Source organism: Mytilus galloprovincialis, chromosome 3, assembly GCF_965363235.1.
Source record: "Mytilus galloprovincialis chromosome 3, xbMytGall1.hap1.1, whole genome shotgun sequence".
Classification (NCBI taxonomy): Eukaryota; Metazoa; Mollusca; class Bivalvia; order Mytilida; family Mytilidae; genus Mytilus; species Mytilus galloprovincialis.
The window spans coordinates 53,338,446-53,355,599 of record NC_134840.1 but is presented as its reverse complement, the minus strand read 5'-3'; the positions used below and the strand labels follow the sequence as shown (position 1 = coordinate 53,355,599).

At 33.8% G+C, this 17,154-nt stretch overlaps 1 protein-coding gene across 1 annotated transcript; it reads left to right on the top strand.

Annotated features, from left to right (window-relative positions):
* Positions 1 to 1,433: 1,433 nt before the first annotated feature.
* Positions 1,434 to 16,814, top strand: LOC143068303 (acetylcholine receptor subunit beta-like). The gene is made up of 6 exons (XM_076242243.1): positions 1,434 to 1,521; positions 1,795 to 1,940; positions 2,461 to 2,505; positions 11,017 to 11,141; positions 13,086 to 13,627; positions 16,362 to 16,814. Exons 1-6 carry the CDS (start codon positions 1,461 to 1,463, stop codon positions 16,760 to 16,762), a joined length of 1,320 nt encoding a protein of 439 aa, XP_076098358.1. The 5' UTR covers positions 1,434 to 1,460; the 3' UTR covers positions 16,763 to 16,814.
* Positions 16,815 to 17,154: the final 340 nt, after the last annotated feature.

Genomic DNA, 17,154 nt, shown 5'->3' with positions numbered 1-17,154 from the left:
GAACAGAATATTTGTTTTCATCAAATTGGTCGTTTCCTAAATAACGATTGATTTTATAACTACCATTCATTCATAGCTCCATAGGGGAACCAGATGAGCCGAAGAGATGTGTCAGGTTAAGAGTCTAGTCTTGTGTGGGTTGGAAACAACAATTATTTTATTTGCAGCGATCGATATAACTTTAAACTATATATTCACTTGCTATAAGATTATTGTTTTTTTACCATATCATTGAGCCATCGCCTCTATTGGTCCTTTGACGTGTGGACGGCTAAAAAAGAAAAAAGACAAACAAACAAGTATTCAAGGCACAACATAGAAAACTAAAGACTTGAACAACACAAACCCCACTAAAAACTGATCTCATGTGCTCTGGAAAGGTCAGTAAATCCAGATGTGGCACGTCGCGTTGCTCATGCTAGTACAAACCCCGTTACAAGTCTAATTCGGTAGGTCACATTCGAGAAAAAGGGACAAGATTGTAATTATGACATTAGGAACATATATGCTATCATCTGTGAAACGGATATTCCATAACGATCACTATGATCCAACTCGTGATGGCGTCCGTATTAACGCAGGAATAATTTCAACTTTACCATTTGGAACTCTTTGTTTAACAGCTTCCTTAATATTGAGCATCAACTCTCTATCAAGAACATCATAATAAGATACACATGCTCGGGAATATCGTATGAATTGTGGAGATATATACTCCGTATGCAGGCATCGCTGGAATGTTGCTAAATAGACGAACCTAGAATCGCATTGTTTGCACATGAAGCTGAAATACTGAGAGGAAAAGTAAACATTCAAGGACGTTTTGAATAATATTTTACCGGTTTAAATAGATAAAACAATAATTCATGTATCTGTTTCACTTACACGGTCAAAATCGACAAAAAGTGTCATAATAGAGTCTACATTATAATTAGAAGCGTGTTAAGAAACTTCACATTTTCCCCTTACTTACAAACAATTTATTATCACTAAATGTTGCTTTTGCGGACATTGTTGCCTCTACTCCTTTTTCATATTTATAGGATTGAGTGATAAATTCATATTTTCAAAGTTTGAGTAATATCTTAGAGAAAATTATCATCATTTTCGTTCATTGTTGAGGGATTCTTATTGTATCTGGGATAACTTATAGACTGTCGCCATTTATTCATATCGTACATTATAATTAATACTAAATGCATATTGTGTTCATCTATCTATCAAACATACACATGAGATTTAAATACTATTTAACAATAGTCTCCGATACTGTATTATTTATATTCAATGACATATACTGGCAGTAGTTATATTGACGTATAATGAACCATGCCGTTTAATTATTCATTTGATCAGATGACCATTAGTGGTCATCTATTTCAATAAGAATTGCAATCCCCCTAAGACATGTGAATATATTGGTCATTAAAGTGTTGATTATAATTATACGTTGTTATAAGATGGTCTTCAAATGTTTCCGTAACATCATAATGATACTCCTATTATTACTAACCAAATTTGGTAAGTGTCGGTCTGATTTTATTATCTTTTTATAGTATTCATGAATATTTTTTTTCACTTATTTTAGTACGATTACTTATTGTTAGATATTCATGCTCCTAATTTGACTTAAATATTAATACATGTACTTTCAAATTTGTGTTTGTTAAATATTGTAACTCATTTGGATTTTTTTTTAAGCTTTTAAGTATCAACTAAATTTTTGCAATTTAAATTTTCTAACATTCTCTATTTTTTCTACAAACAAATAAATAGTCTTTTTCTTATCTACAGGACTAATTCCAGCGTCAGATGATTACAGTACGAGTCTTGAAACAAGTTTAAGAGATGAAATATTTGACGATTATGTGGTTCAGCAGAGACCAAACGAAACAATTTTTATTATGATCACTTTAAACCTTCTAACAGTAAACAATCTGGTAAGGTAGCTCTCAGGTTCAATTTTTGCTTAATTTGTTTTGTCATTTGGGTAATTAGAAGTTCAAGGCAATTCTCACTTGATGGTCTTTGATAAATTTTAACATGCCTTTAGGATATTGAGATTAACACATGGTATTTACAACTGTCTGTTGGTGAAGACCATATTTACTATATAACCCCTAGAATGATTTTGTGTTATTTTGTAGGTTTTTTTTTTGTGTACTTGAGTTGCTATCCTATTGGCGTAAACCCACATTTCCCTTAAATCATAACATGGACTACATTTGATGTTACAAAAATGGTAATAAAAAAACTGTTATCAAATGACGAGTTGAAATAACAAAAAAAAAGTTAATAGTGAACAATCATATAAAATTTTATGGGATTATGCACACGCACATATCTGCCCATAATTGTTTTTATTGGAGTAACAAGATTGAGAACATAAAAGTTTCATAGTTAATCCAAAATATAGTGACAATATAAAAATATATAGAAAGATGTAGTTTTGTCTTTTAGGATATAAAAAAGCAGGAACTTACAGTTTCGGGACATTTATCTATGGTAAGTATACTAATTTGATAAGTATTCTCCTTTACTTTTACACACACTCTTTTCCCCTTTATCCCACTACGAACACTTCTTGGTAGCCTGCACTAAAATAAATTGGTTAGTGCCTCCCAAAAAAGAAATGCAACATGTGAAAAAATATCATGATTTTTCAACATAGAATCATTTGTTTAGCAGCGTGGACAACCGCAATACTTATGTTGGTAATAATACTGAGTGTAGCGGATCACATCATTCAGGCATCAAATTATATATAAGGCGATAACTCGAGTATGCGGTCTATAAGTATCTTTTATTTCTTCAAAATTACATTTAATTTTGGCTTCTTATACTTTATATCATATCAACCGATTCTCTACAATAGAATACAAATACACATAAACATACATCGTAAGTAAAAATATAACTTAAAACACTAAAATCATAATACTAAACAAACAATAAGAAACACTTTCTTTCACGCTTAATGAATAACTTGTTAAATTAAAGGTTAATTGAATAAATATTACTTTATAAATACTTTTACAATTCTTCATATTTCTTTCTTAAATAAATATTGTTCTTAAAAATGTACATAAATTATCTCTTACCGATTATGATCTCTCTATAAAAATAACGATGTGTCTCCGAATATCAAATAATTTGTAATGAATAAAAACTAGACAACGTAACTAACGTACGTAAAAGGCTAAACGTCATAAAACTTTAAAAACGGGAAATATAACAATTCATAAGAGCGCAACGTTACATGTATGCGCAAATACCCAAAAATCGTATCTACAAGTATTACAAATAAAATAAATAACTTCAGTAATAATAAATGAAGTAACCCAACAATTTGGAATTACATTTCAAATCTAACACTCCCCACCATGACATTTCTTAAAATTGTCATCACACAAAAAACTAATAAAATATCAATTAATTATTGTAAATTCTATTGAGAACATTCAAGTATGCATAATTTAGTTACTGGTCTTAAAAATTTTGACTCTTTTGTTTTGATCACACAACTACGTATAAGACTATCGCGGCTCCTAATGACCTCAATTACTCGGCCCAATGGCCACTGTCCTCTCGACGTATGGTCATCTGCAACGATTACAATGTCGTCAATCTTTACATCTCGTTGTTCTCTTTGCCATTTATTTCTCTGTTGTAAAGTTGGCAAATATTCACGTAACCAACGTCTCCAGAATACATTGGCTAAGTATTGTATCTGCTTCCACCACCTTTTAGCATACACATCTTTCTCGTCAAACACCCCTTGCGGTATTGAAGTGTTGTTTTTCATTAGTAATAACATATTCGGTGTGAGAACTGGCAAATCTCGAGAATCATTACTGACTGCTGTTATCGGTCTATCATTGACGATTCTTTCGGCTTCAGCCATAAAGGTTAGTAACTGTTCATCGGTAAGCAGTTGTTCATTTGCAAGAGCTCTGAGAATTTTGCGTGTCGTACGAATCATTCTTTCCCATACACCACCACGATGACTAGCGTTTGGCGGATTGAAAGTCCAATTAATATCCTTGTGTGACATGTAACTGGATATTTTTGTTTTGTTCCATTGATCAATATATTTCCGAAGTTCCGATTCTCCACTGACAAGATTTGTCCCGTTATCACTATACACCTTTTCAGGTATGCCTCGCCTGCTCGTAAAACGTTGGAAAGCAGAAATAAAGGAATCTGTAGTCAAACTATGAGCTACTTCTATGTGAACAGCTCTTGTTGTCAGACATGTAAAAAGGCAACCGTATCTTTTAACGACTGAACGTCCAACTTTAACATTTAATGGACCAAAGTAGTCTATTCCAACAAAGGTAAATGGTGGTTTATCAGGAGTTTTCTGATCGTCTATAACAGAAGCCATCTTCTGAAAACAAAGCGGTGCTTGATATCGTCTACATCTTACACACCTGTTCAAAACTGTTCGGACAGTACTAGGTCCTTTTAAAATCCAATACTTTTCCCGTAATGATGCTAGCACTTGTGCCATTCCTGTATGACCATTTTGTTCATGAAACGACCTGATTATCAAAGTGGTCACGTGATGAGAATTTGGTATAATGACCGGACATTTGGTTAGTGACAAGTTAAGACGTCCCTTGACGCGCAATAACCCATCATGCATAACAGGATTTAAAGATGCTAAACGACTATCTTTCTTAACAGGATTTTGCTTTTCAATCATTTTGATTTCATTTAAGAATGATTCTTGTTGTACATGTATCAATATATACCTTGTTGCTTCCTGTAATTCATCAGCATTTAAGCTGTCTGTCTTTATTTCGTCGTCTCGTTTTAAGAAACGACGTATACAATATTTCTTGAAACGGATTAGCCATGCTACAGTCCGTTGTAATACTTGCCAGTTTGAAAAGTATGTAATTATATCGCGTATCGAATCAGTTGTAGTTGAGTTAATCATAACGACCCTTTTGATCTCAATGTCTTGCTCGTCTACCGTTGATACAGCTTTTGGTTTCGGCCATTCATACGAGTCTTTCAACAAGAATTCTGGTCCATGGAGCCAAAATTTGATCTGTTTATTTTCTGTTGCAAGAATGCCTCTAGATGCTATGTCGGCAGGATTTGATCTTGTATCTACATATCGCCACTGACCTGGTGATGTCAACTCGTGAATGCTGCTTAATCTGTTTGCAACAAATGTTTTAAAACGACGAGATTCATTCTTAATGTATCCAAGTACTATCATAGAGTCGGTCCAAAATACTACGCTGTCAATCTTAATCTCTAATTCGTCTCTAATTAGTTCGTAAAGTTTGCAAGCAACAACGGCACCTGATAACTCTAGTCTGGGAATCGTTGTCTGTTTTAATGGCGCTAAACGAGATTTTCCCAGAATAAGTGAACAGTTCACTTTTCCATTAGTGTCTACTAGACGTAAGTAAGCGCATGCTCCATAACCAATTTCAGAACCATCGCTAAATATATGAAGTTGAGCATCAGATATTTCTTTCATGTCTTTTGTCTTGAAGCATCTAGGTATTGATATATTTTCAATTTCTGGCAGTGTCGATTTCCATTTTATCCATTCTTCTTCTTTTTCTTTTGGTATAGGATCGTCCCATCCAAGCTTAATTGGCTGTTTACTTAGATCTTGTAATATAATCTTCCCTTTTAAAATGATTGGCGCTATGAGTCCCAGTGGATCAAATATCGAACTTACCGTAGAAGTTATTCCGCGTCTTGTCAGCGGCTTCTCCTCGAGTTTGACTTTATATTTGATGGCATCATCATTTACGTCCCATATTACGCCTAGTGCGCGATCGGTCGGCAAAGCTGTGTTTGACTTCAAAATTTCAACTGAAGGTGCTCGTTCCGAATTCGGTATTTCGTTTATAACGACTTTACTGTTACTTAACCACTTCGTTAATCGGAATCCACCACGTTTCATAATTTCTCGTAAATCCGTTGCAAGCTGAACGGCCCTTTCTTCCGTGTCCACTGACTTCAAGAGGTCGTCTACATAAAAGTTTCTCTCTACGGTTGATGCTATCTCTGTTTCAAATAACTCACCGTTGTCAATAGCTGTCTTTTTCAATGCGTATGCAGCACAACTGGGCGATGATGTTGCACCAAACAGATGAACCTGCATCTGGTAACATTTTGGCTGTACTTTTAAGTTTCCATTAGGCCACCATAAAAATCGTAAAGCATCACAGTCATCGTCTTTCACGCGGACTTGATGAAACATAGCCTCTATATCAGCAGCTAATGCAATGTGGTCTTGTCTAAATCTCATTAGAACTCCTACCAAGCTGTTCATAAAGTCTGGACCTTGTAATAATCGGCTATTTAGCGAAACATCTTTAAATTTGGCTGCACAGTCGAAGACTACTCTCACCTTTCCGGGTTTATGTTCATTTGTGACAGGGTGGTGTGGAAGGTACCATATGTGACTTGACTCATTACTTACATCAGTAACTTCCTTTGCATATCCTTTTTGTATATAATCACTTACCGTTGCTGTGTACATCTCATGCAGCTTCGGATCATGTGACAATTTGCGGTGTAATTGATTTAATCGAGCATGTGCTAAAGGCAAATTATTCGGCAATTTTACATTTTCATCCCGCCACGGTAATCCGAGTTTATAGTGTCCATCTTCATAGGCTATTGTTGACTCCATTGTTTTCAAGGCGCGTTTATCCTCCAGAGACATGCATACTTTCTCCGTGCTAGGCTGATCGAGAAAATCAGTGGTCCAAAGTCGCTCTAACTGCTGCTGCAAAAGTACATTATCTGCATGCTCAAAATTGATGTTAACTACATCACTGGTGCTTGTGTTGTTGATTGGTCCTCTAACGATCCATCCTAAGCGTGTTCGTACGGCATATGGCTCATGACTACTTCCTGAACGCACTTCTATGGGAATATGTGCTTCTGGTGTATCGGTGCCTATTAGAAGCAGAACTTTATTGCTGCTTATTTCTGGTATATAAATATCTGACAAGTGTTTAATACTCTTAATATCTTTATTATTTGCGGCTGAGTGTGTCGATATCGGTAGATTTTTAACTGACCATACCTTACTAAGTGTTATCGGACAGTTGCTGTCAACTGATTGTACATGTAAGTCAACCTCTTGACCTTCATGTCGGACTCGCTGTGCTGTTGCTGTTGTCATTTTAAATGTAACCGGTCTACTTTCGGTTTCTAGCATTTTTATCAAACGCTCGTCACATAACGTTTTATCCGCTCCATCATCAATCAAGGCATAAGTTTGACAAGTTTTTCCATTTGACCCTTTAACCTCGACGGGTATAATTCCTAGACAATTCTTAATAACTGTCCCGGCGGATGAACAATGGATGCCTACCTTTGTAGCCGTGTGATCAGTGTTGTTATTTTTACCCCAACTATGCATTAAAATGTGATGTTTAGAGCTACAATTTTCTACAGTACACATTTTAGCTTTTCTACAGTCCCTTGAAAAATGTTTACCCTTTAAACAATTAAAACATAGCTTAGCAGTTCTTACAAAATTGACTCTATCGATTAAACTCATAGACTTGAATTTTACACACAATTCTAAATTATTACATGTACCATTACAACAAATACATTTATGATCTTGTGTCGTAGCCTTGCTGTCATACATATTATTAGAAGCAAATGTAGATACCTTTTCTCTTGTATTCATATCAGTACGTTTGTCTATATCTTTTCTATATGTATTTGAGTTTTCTCTTACGAGATCTAGACCAAACATTGACGAAGCTAGACGAGACTTTTTATCAATAAAATTTGCTAAATCAGAAAATCTAGGTTCTCTACCATTTTCAGTTATGGAATGAGCAATATCAACCCATTTTACCCTTAAATGCATAGGTAAGCGCTTTACAATCTTTCTAAGATTATCAGTATTATCTATATCAGAAACATATCCTAATTGTGATAAAGTGATCTCACACTTTTGCATTTCAAGAGCTAATTTTGAAAGTGACTCAAAATCTGACGCCTTTATCGGGGCACCATATACAAGATTTTCTATATAAGACCTAACTATCATGTGTGACCTGCCATAACGTGAGTGTAAAATAGACCTAGCACGTTCATAACCCTTTTTCTCTAACAATACACAATCTTCAATCGAAGATTTAGCCTCACCTTTACAATACTGTATTAAATAACTTAACTTTAACTGATCATCTGTAACTCTACATTCAACATTCGTTTCAAAGTTCTTTATAAATTTGCAGTAATCTGTGGGTTTTCCATCAAAAGTCAAAAGTTCAGGTTTAGGTAGATTGAATCCTTCTTGTAGTGTTGATGCTAATCTTTGGAATGCAGTATCGATGCTGCTGCTTGACTGTAAACTTCCGGGAGTGGTGCACTCTATCCTTGAAACGGCATTTTCTGTACTCTTTGTTATAACATGTTCCTTATTATTAATTGTCTTATTTTCTGTGTTAAATGGCACGTTTATGTTTTGCTGGTTCTTAAATGTTACCTCAGTATCTTCTTCTTCTTCTTCTTGCCACACAGATTCTTCTAACTTTGCTTCTTCTAGCTGACTTTTTCTTTCTAACATCTGTTCTTTCATTTCTATTTCTCGACGAGCGCGTTCTAGCTCTTGCTTTTCTTCCATTTTCTTCACTTGAACCTCGGCCTTTAAGCGGTTGGCCCTCGCTAGCTTCAGCCTATACTGTGTTGACGATGAAGTCCGAGACACCGACGTGACACGGCTATTCTTGTCTTCTTCATCTTTTGTAATTTCTGGTTCGCGCATCCACTCATTGAATCTTTCACGAAATTCTGTAAAGTTTTTCTGTGAACTATCAAAGTTCGTTTCTAGTGTTTCAAAAATATCCGAGTTTGTACACAAATCCAAACATTCCAGATGTGCAGTTTTAAATTGTTCATATCGGTCGCACAATTTTGTGAATAATGTTTTTACAGTTTTCATATTATCCCGTGAAATCATCTTTGTTTCTAATTCATTGTATAACTTAGTTAGCTGAGACAAATTAACTGTTCTTCTCTTCCGAGATTCTTCATACGCTTCTTCGCTATCCATCTTATTGGAGGAATCGAGAATTGTAGCGGATCACATCATTCAGGCATCAAATTATATATAAGGCGATAACTCGAGTATGCGGTCTATAAGTATCTTTTATTTCTTCAAAATTACATTTAATTTTGGCTTCTTATACTTTATATCATATCAACCGATTCTCTACAATAGAATACAAATACACATAAACATACATCGTAAGTAAAAATATAACTTAAAACACTAAAATCATAATACTAAACAAACAATAAGAAACACTTTCTTTCACGCTTAATGAATAACTTGTTAAATTAAAGGTTAATTGAATAAATATTACTTTATAAATACTTTTACAATTCTTCATATTTCTTTCTTAAATAAATATTGTTCTTAAAAATGTACATAAATTATCTCTTACCGATTATGATCTCTCTATAAAAATAACGATGTGTCTCCGAATATCAAATAATTTGTAATGAATAAAAACTAGACAACGTAACTAACGTACGTAAAAGGCTAAACGTCATAAAACTTTAAAAACGGGAAATATAACAATTCATAAGAGCGCAACGTTACATGTATGCGCAAATACCCAAAAATCGTATCTACAAGTATTACAAATAAAATAAATAACTTCAGTAATAATAAATGAAGTAACCCAACAATTTGGAATTACATTTCAAATCTAACACTGAGAGTGCATTTCTTTCTAACACAAACGATACAAACGGCTAAGCGCGCACATGTTTTGATCATTTGTTTCTAATATACGTTTGAAAAGTTTACATAAACTTTAACAAACTATCCACTCGCTAAAAATGCGTCTACAGTTTGTCGTTCGTCGTTTGTTATTACAAACGCTACATTTGTTTCAACTTCGAATTTGAATCTGTTATCTGCACGTGTTTTATTCCGCTTAAAAAACATTGGAACATTCTGCAAAAAGACATACAATGCAGTGAAATCTTCAACCAAGTGCCTATCATAGCATATGAACGTAACAAAAATATAAAAAAAAATACCTTGCTAAATCAAGGCAATAGTTCGGAGACTTTTGAAAGGAACCCCGCGAAAATTGTCGACCTCAAGAACGCACTTCCTTGTGGATCTTATTCCGGCGCCCGTAGACACATGTACGGTCATATCTTATCTGCAACACGTCTCTTGAATGTTTCTAGTCTTGGCATATCGAAGCAGGTTCGAGAAACAATTTAACGACTGATTTAGGTGTCTTTTTTGTTCGCTTAAAGATAAGACATGATTCGCACGTGTAACTGCCCTATTTATTCCATTAAGCCTTCCAGCCTTTTAGCCTTACGCATGTTGACTCGCATAAAAAGTCAAGTGTGACCAAAAGCCACTTTTATTGGGTTTAAATCAAAATATACGTCTTTTAAATATTAACATGGTCCTGTTTTCACGTCTCAATCAATCAACGTATTAGAAAACTCATATTTTGAAGAAAAAAATATGTTTGTTGCGTTTCTTTTTTGGGAGAGTATGTTGTTTGATGTTAAAGATATAGAGCCCTTACCAAACATACTACTTCGACGTTGTGTGTTGTTCTAGTATTAAACAGGATATATATTTCTATCACATTAGAATGTTATTGTCTTGACTATGCATACCTAAAAGTCAATCTAATTTAGGAAAAACTTAATCAACACAATGTTTTAAACACAATAGTTTTTAAAGTTTTCTTTTTATTATGAAACGTTTTTTTTTAAGATTTTCTCGTCAAATTTTCGTCGTCTGTAACCTTGCTGTGGTATTTCGACAAGACCAAAGCGAGAAACCAAACTTATCAATACAAATGTTAATGCCCAACAGTTAACAACCACCTACCCATATTAAGATATTCATGTTTGAACCAAATGGATAAAGGGCTTTAAAATTTTAAATCCTTATATCAAATATGATTCGCACAACTTTTCCGTATTAATTTTATATCTAACAACTTACATTTATTTTAATTTAAGACATGGGATGACAATCGGCTAAATTGGACTGATCCATTGAAATTTTCTGCAAATTTTACAAGTATACAGTACTTGTTCAGTTCTGAGACTTATGTTTGGAAACCTACACTCGTCATCAAAAACTCGTAAGTATGAGTCACGTAATAAAGTGGAGTTCAGAGCCAAAATAACCAAAAACGTGTATTTGTGTTTCTTGTCCTAACAATTGACGGAACAAATCAAAGACCATGGCGTTTTTAAATTTATATCGGTAAAAAATTGCAGTCTGAAAATCTAAATATCACCAAAAAGAAAACAATAGGTTACATTCGTGCCATTTTAGTTATAACACCTAAAAGAAAACAATAATTTAAATTCGTGCCATTATCTTGTCGTTAACAATTGTTATGTTTGCAGTAAAAATACTTGAATGGAAATTAACCGAAACGCTTTTATGAAAAAATACACAGCTCCTAATTTAATACCTTTCCGCATTTTTTGTCTACCAGCTCATGTTTGATGCACAATGTTGGAAGATCTCTGTAGTGAATTTCTCTTTTGAACATCTGTCCAATACTTTTCTGCAACATATAATAAATAAAAAAAATTAATGATTAGCTCTCCTGTACTATAATACAATTCAGTGTTATTGAAATAGATATCATATATACCTTGGTCATCATGACGTTCGACATCACATTTGTTTAGGTTCGTGCAACCATTTTTCTACCACCAAAGATGTTCTACATAATTTGAAATATATAAATATACTTTTCGGCTTTGAGAAGCTGTTGGACTGGAATTATAAGATTTGTTTTTTTTAAACCTAAAATTGAACCTGAAGTAGACAATGCATGATCTACAGAAAAAAGTGGTCAGGTGTCAAGTTTAATCAAGAATGGTAGCACAAAAATAATGGTTATTCTAAGAATCCCTGTTTAAAAATGAACACCAAAATATTCTCAGCTATTTGATTCAATTGTGCTTAAAAGGACATCATAAACTAATTTGAATACGTCGTCGACAAACATTTGATATCATCAACACCATGTTTCCGGAATCACTGGTGACCATCCTTATTTCGATTGTATCTAAACTAACTTTCGGTAAATTGTGATGGAAATGGTGGGTGTTCGTTGACTGTTATTGTAGCATACTAATAAGTGGATTATACTTAAGCATGAGATGGAATTTAGTGCTTTATATATGGTAGTAGATACGTATGGGGATGTAACCAGAAATTGCAAATGAATGTATCAATATTTGTATGGATGGAAAAATATGCAAAAATTAAAAATGTTTGGTGCACTCTTTTTATTCGAATTATACAATAAGCTTTCCTTGCCAGAACTTGATATAAAGGATTCAAAAGATACATACAAACCTTTACAACAAAAGAGATGATTTCAGTTTCCTTATTGTGAACTTTCCATTTCTTAGTAGCAATATTGCAGCAGCGCCTGCATATGGAGTATGTATCTCCCAGTTGATACAACATTCCAGGACTTGTATTTCCTATCATGATTTCCTTGATAGAGGGTTTCTGCTCATAGGGAAGCTATTAATCCAAGAATTCCAATTGGTGAAGTTGAAATCATTCTTTGGTAAAATTTACGGACGCCATCACAAAATGATTGACCGTTTTGAAATATCTGTTCAACAAATGACGTTCCAATTGCCACGTCCTACCGAATAAGAGTTATAATCTGGTTTGTACTTGCATGAGTAACACGATGGGTGCCATATATGGAGCAGGATCTGCTTACCCTTCCGCAGCCCCTGAGATTACCCCATTTTTTTGATGGAGTTTTGTGTTGCTCAATCTTAGTTGTTCTATGTTGTGTTTTGTGTACTGTTGTTTGCCTTTTTGGGGGGGGGGGGGGGGGGGTCATGGCGTTGTCAGTTTATTTCCGACTTCTGAGTTTGAATGTTCCTTTAGAATCTTTCGCGTCTCTGGCTGTTATTCTATTTCTCTCTATCATTTAGCCACAATTACTATTTACTTTTTGAAGATTATATCTTCATATTATAAATGCATAAGTATCCTTTAACTGTTACAGAAATAGTCAAACGGAAAATTTTATTTTCAGGATACGGGACATCGGTGTCATAACTGATCATTCCATTCCAATGCGAATTTCGCAAACCGGAAGGATATTTTGGAACCCTCCAGGTATCTATAAAGTGTCTTGTAAATCCGACATCACATATTATCCTTTTGATACTCAGGACTGTATAATCAAACTCATTTCATGGGCTTATACAACCGGAGAAGTAATTCTAAGAATCAATCAAAATAAAGCTGTTGACATTAGTGATTACACTGAAAACGGTGAGTGGGAGCTGATTTCGACATCAGCAAGTACAGATGGTGAACAAGTCACAGATGGAATAACGGGTTTTTCAAGCCTATTTTTTTCGATAAAGCTACGTCGTCGACCAATATTTCATATCATCAACAGCATTTTACCGATGTCACTTATGGCAGTCCTTATTGCAGTTGTATTCAAACTCCCAGTAGATTCTGGTGAAAAGACTGGCTTTTCATTGACTGTTCTATTAGCATATGGAGTATACCTTACTATGATATCTGACGAAATCCCTAGTACCTCTGTATCAACTTCTTACCTGTGTAAGTAGATTTGTCATTTGTTTAAACATGAAATACTTTTGACTTTTATATTAATATGATGCAGGCGTAACCAGTGAAAGAGGATGAAGTACGTATATATTATAAATAAGAATCTTATTTTTGCAAAACGTGAACTACAGCTAAATGTATTAAAGGACTTTCAAGACAGCCTTCTAAAGACACGAATATTTCCCCAACCCAAAACGTTTGTCAATTATTTTATTCCTTATAACAAAAATACGTGCATACAATTTCTATTTATATCATTATTGTTCAAAATAAATATTGCATTAGTAGTTGTTTAGGTCGAGCTTCAAGTGGTGAAAGTTGGTTTTAACTTCAGGGAACTTTATTTGGATATATATAAAAATGAGGAGATTTGGTATGGTTGCCAATATGAGACAACTATCCGACAGATTTAAAATGAAGTGGTAGTAAGTAGTTACTAGTATAGGCCGAAATACAGCTCTCAACAATGAGAGAAAAAAAAACTTACCGTATAGGCGGCTATAAAAGACCCCGACATTGAGTGAAACAATTCAAAGGAGAAACCAAAAGAAAAACAAAATATAACCTGAACGAACGACAACCACTGTACTACATACTCATGACTTGACACAGGGACATTAACAATGTGGCGGTGTTATAATAATCATTTTTGCGTACCCTTAGCCATCCCCTAACCTGTGATAGCGGTTTTACAGCACATCATAAGAACACACAGTAAATATCAATTGCATTTTGCTTAACTCAAGTTATTAGTACGAGGCACAAAAGCGACTAACCTAAAAACAATACAAACAAAGCACTGAAAAAAAAAGTTGTTGCTCAAAGCCAAGTTGAACAGGCACTATTTTAATTTAAAATTATACAGAATTTATTTTTATTGTTGGTGATCGGAAACAATTTATTTGCGGGAAATCATTTGAATCTACTTCCTATATTTTACGCAGTCTTGTGAGAAACGATGCCAGTAGGCAGAAACAATGCAAGAAAAATATCTGCGTAAATGCGGGAAACAGAAAAATAACTATGCATGTTGTAAACCACAAAATTGTGGATACCATTACTTTTTTTTAAAATGTCAGTTTTAAAACAGTTTTATACATATTTTACTGGAAATCAAAAACATTTTCAATGATTGATAGCTCTCAGGAGAAATACTGTTGACCAATGCAATTACGAAAATATGGTCTTCATAACGTATGGGTTCATAAGTGTTTCTTGTTTCTTGTTTTTTTATATAGATTAAACCGTTGGTTTTCCCGTTTGAATGGTTTTACACTAGTTATTTTTGAGGCCCTTTTATATGTTGCTGTTCGGTGTGAGCGAAGGCTCCGTGTTAAAGATTGTACCCTGACCTATAAAGGTTAACTTTTATAAATTATGACTTGGATGGAGAGTTGTCTCATTGGCACTCATATCACATCTTCTTATATCTAAATTCAAATAATCATAAATGGAGCTCAAGCAAAAACGTAATATTGTACAAACGTATACATTTTTACTGATGTTTTATGAGTCATGTTCATGAAATGGCAACATCATACTGCACTATACATTGATTTCTATGAAAAAATACTATAAATTTATTTTTATTATACAAATCTTATCCCGCGACTGATTTGAATGTATCAAATATCCAAAATCACTAAAGAAAAGTACTTCCATAATATTTATTTTGACTACATTGGAATCAAACATCAAAACGTATTGTGGTTGGTGCTAGAAACATACTGCAGTACACACTATATTTTCTAACTGTCTTCTCTTCAGTCTAAACCAATATTGAGTTCGATCAATGTTATTCATTATGTTGGGTCAAGGGTGAACTTACTTTCAAGAAGTGTCTAGATGGGATTTACAGAGTAGGAAATGATGGTGAACGTCAACAAAATAATGACAAAACTCCTTTGTCATATTTTCCCGCTGAGATTACCGCTATTGTCAAATTCGAGTTAAATATCTAGAAACAAAACGAAGGAAGCTGTATTCGTGATCTCTTCAATCGCTAGTTCAGGAGAACAAAAGTACCAAATCAGAAAAAGCTTGGATTGTTAAAGGAAAGAACATCATCAATATACCGGGATGTAAAATTAAATGATCTATCTTATCTGATCTTTTTGTATTTTACAAAGTCTGAAGGAACTCTAACTCATATGAAAGTTTAAAAAAAAAAAGGTCGACCAGGAGAGGCGCATAGTTGTTTCTATAGAAATGCCAACAATTCTACCTCCAATTTAAAAAAAAAACCTGCATATCAATTTTAATTTCTTTCGTTTGCAAGATTAAAACTGTTTATTACAGATTGTAGCTCAACTTTTCTGTACCATATACTGCATTTTATGCCTGATATGGTCATGTATTTTGTCATTTCTGTACGCTACAGTACACATGTGTACCAGAAACCAAAACCCCTAATCATAATTTGATTGAAACTTCACGGAATCAATACCATATACTTGTGATGACAGTTTGGTTTTCGTTCGAATTATTTTGTTGGGTATCCCTAACAAACAACGGACTTTGCTTTTGGTAAATGTTGTGTATATTTTAAAATTGGTATTACAATAAATGGAACGTTTATTATACCAATCCAAGCTAAAGGATTTTAAACACTAATGCCAAAAATTAGCATTTGAATAATTTCAGTACTTAATGTCTATCATGAGTTTATTAACAATGTATTACAGAAAGTTGTAAGTATACTATGGTATTTTTCTTTATTTAATAGCTTTGTACCTGGTGTTCATTCTAACCTTAGGTGTACTAGCTATACTGTTAACAATAGTTATCCAGAGAATTCACTTCAAAACCGAAGATGAAGAAATACCAGAATGGATCCAAAGAATTACCAAACAATGTTATACCAAAATGTTAGGAAAGAATACAAAAAGAGTTCACAGCGATTTAAAATCTCAACCAATTAATTTTAAAAGACACAGCATTGCTCCGATTCAACTTAACGAGACTACTGAAAAAAATAACAGCGGGGAAGTCAGTGATATTAAGGTTACATGGCAAATCGTCGCTAGGATTCTGGACAAAGCCTTCTTTTATGTATACATAATTTTGATTTCAATTATAACTTTCATTTTCATTCTAACGCTTGTAATTCACTACTACACTGCTTAATAACGTCAACAAAGGATTTTATTTCTTCAAAATATGTAAAGATAAGAATCAACTGATGTAGAGAGAGAGAAAGAGAGATTTTTCTGACAATGATTTTTATATAGTATAATCTATATACATGTATGTAAACCGTCTTGTTTACGTGCTATAGTTTTGTTTGCAAAGTTTACATATTCTAGTTAAAATCAAGTGCGATTTCCCGACAACAGACATCGGTTACAAAAAAAAAAATATCGCTACTAAACTGAAGAAACAGTTTTGCTATTCGTGTACTTTCCGTAGATAACTACTAATCTTATAATGTTCTAAGATAGCAAAATCCGTCATCACTAGGTTGATACATTTGCTGGTTCTCCTAGAGTATCTCGGACATAGCATATATTGTTTTATAG

What these genes read in the sequence shown, in the direction of transcription:
- LOC143068303 (XM_076242243.1), top strand. Translation starts at nt 1,461, where the DNA reads ATGGTCTTCAAATGTTTCCGTAACATCATAATGATACTCCTATTATTA. An exon ending in ATTATTACTAACCAAATTTG is followed by an intron (nt 1,522 to 1,794) that starts GTAAGTGTCGGT and finishes TCTTATCTACAG; the next exon opens with GACTAATTCCAGCGTCAGAT. An exon ending in TGTATCAACTTCTTACCTGT is followed by an intron (nt 13,628 to 16,361) that starts GTAAGTAGATTT and finishes TTTATTTAATAG; the next exon opens with CTTTGTACCTGGTGTTCATT.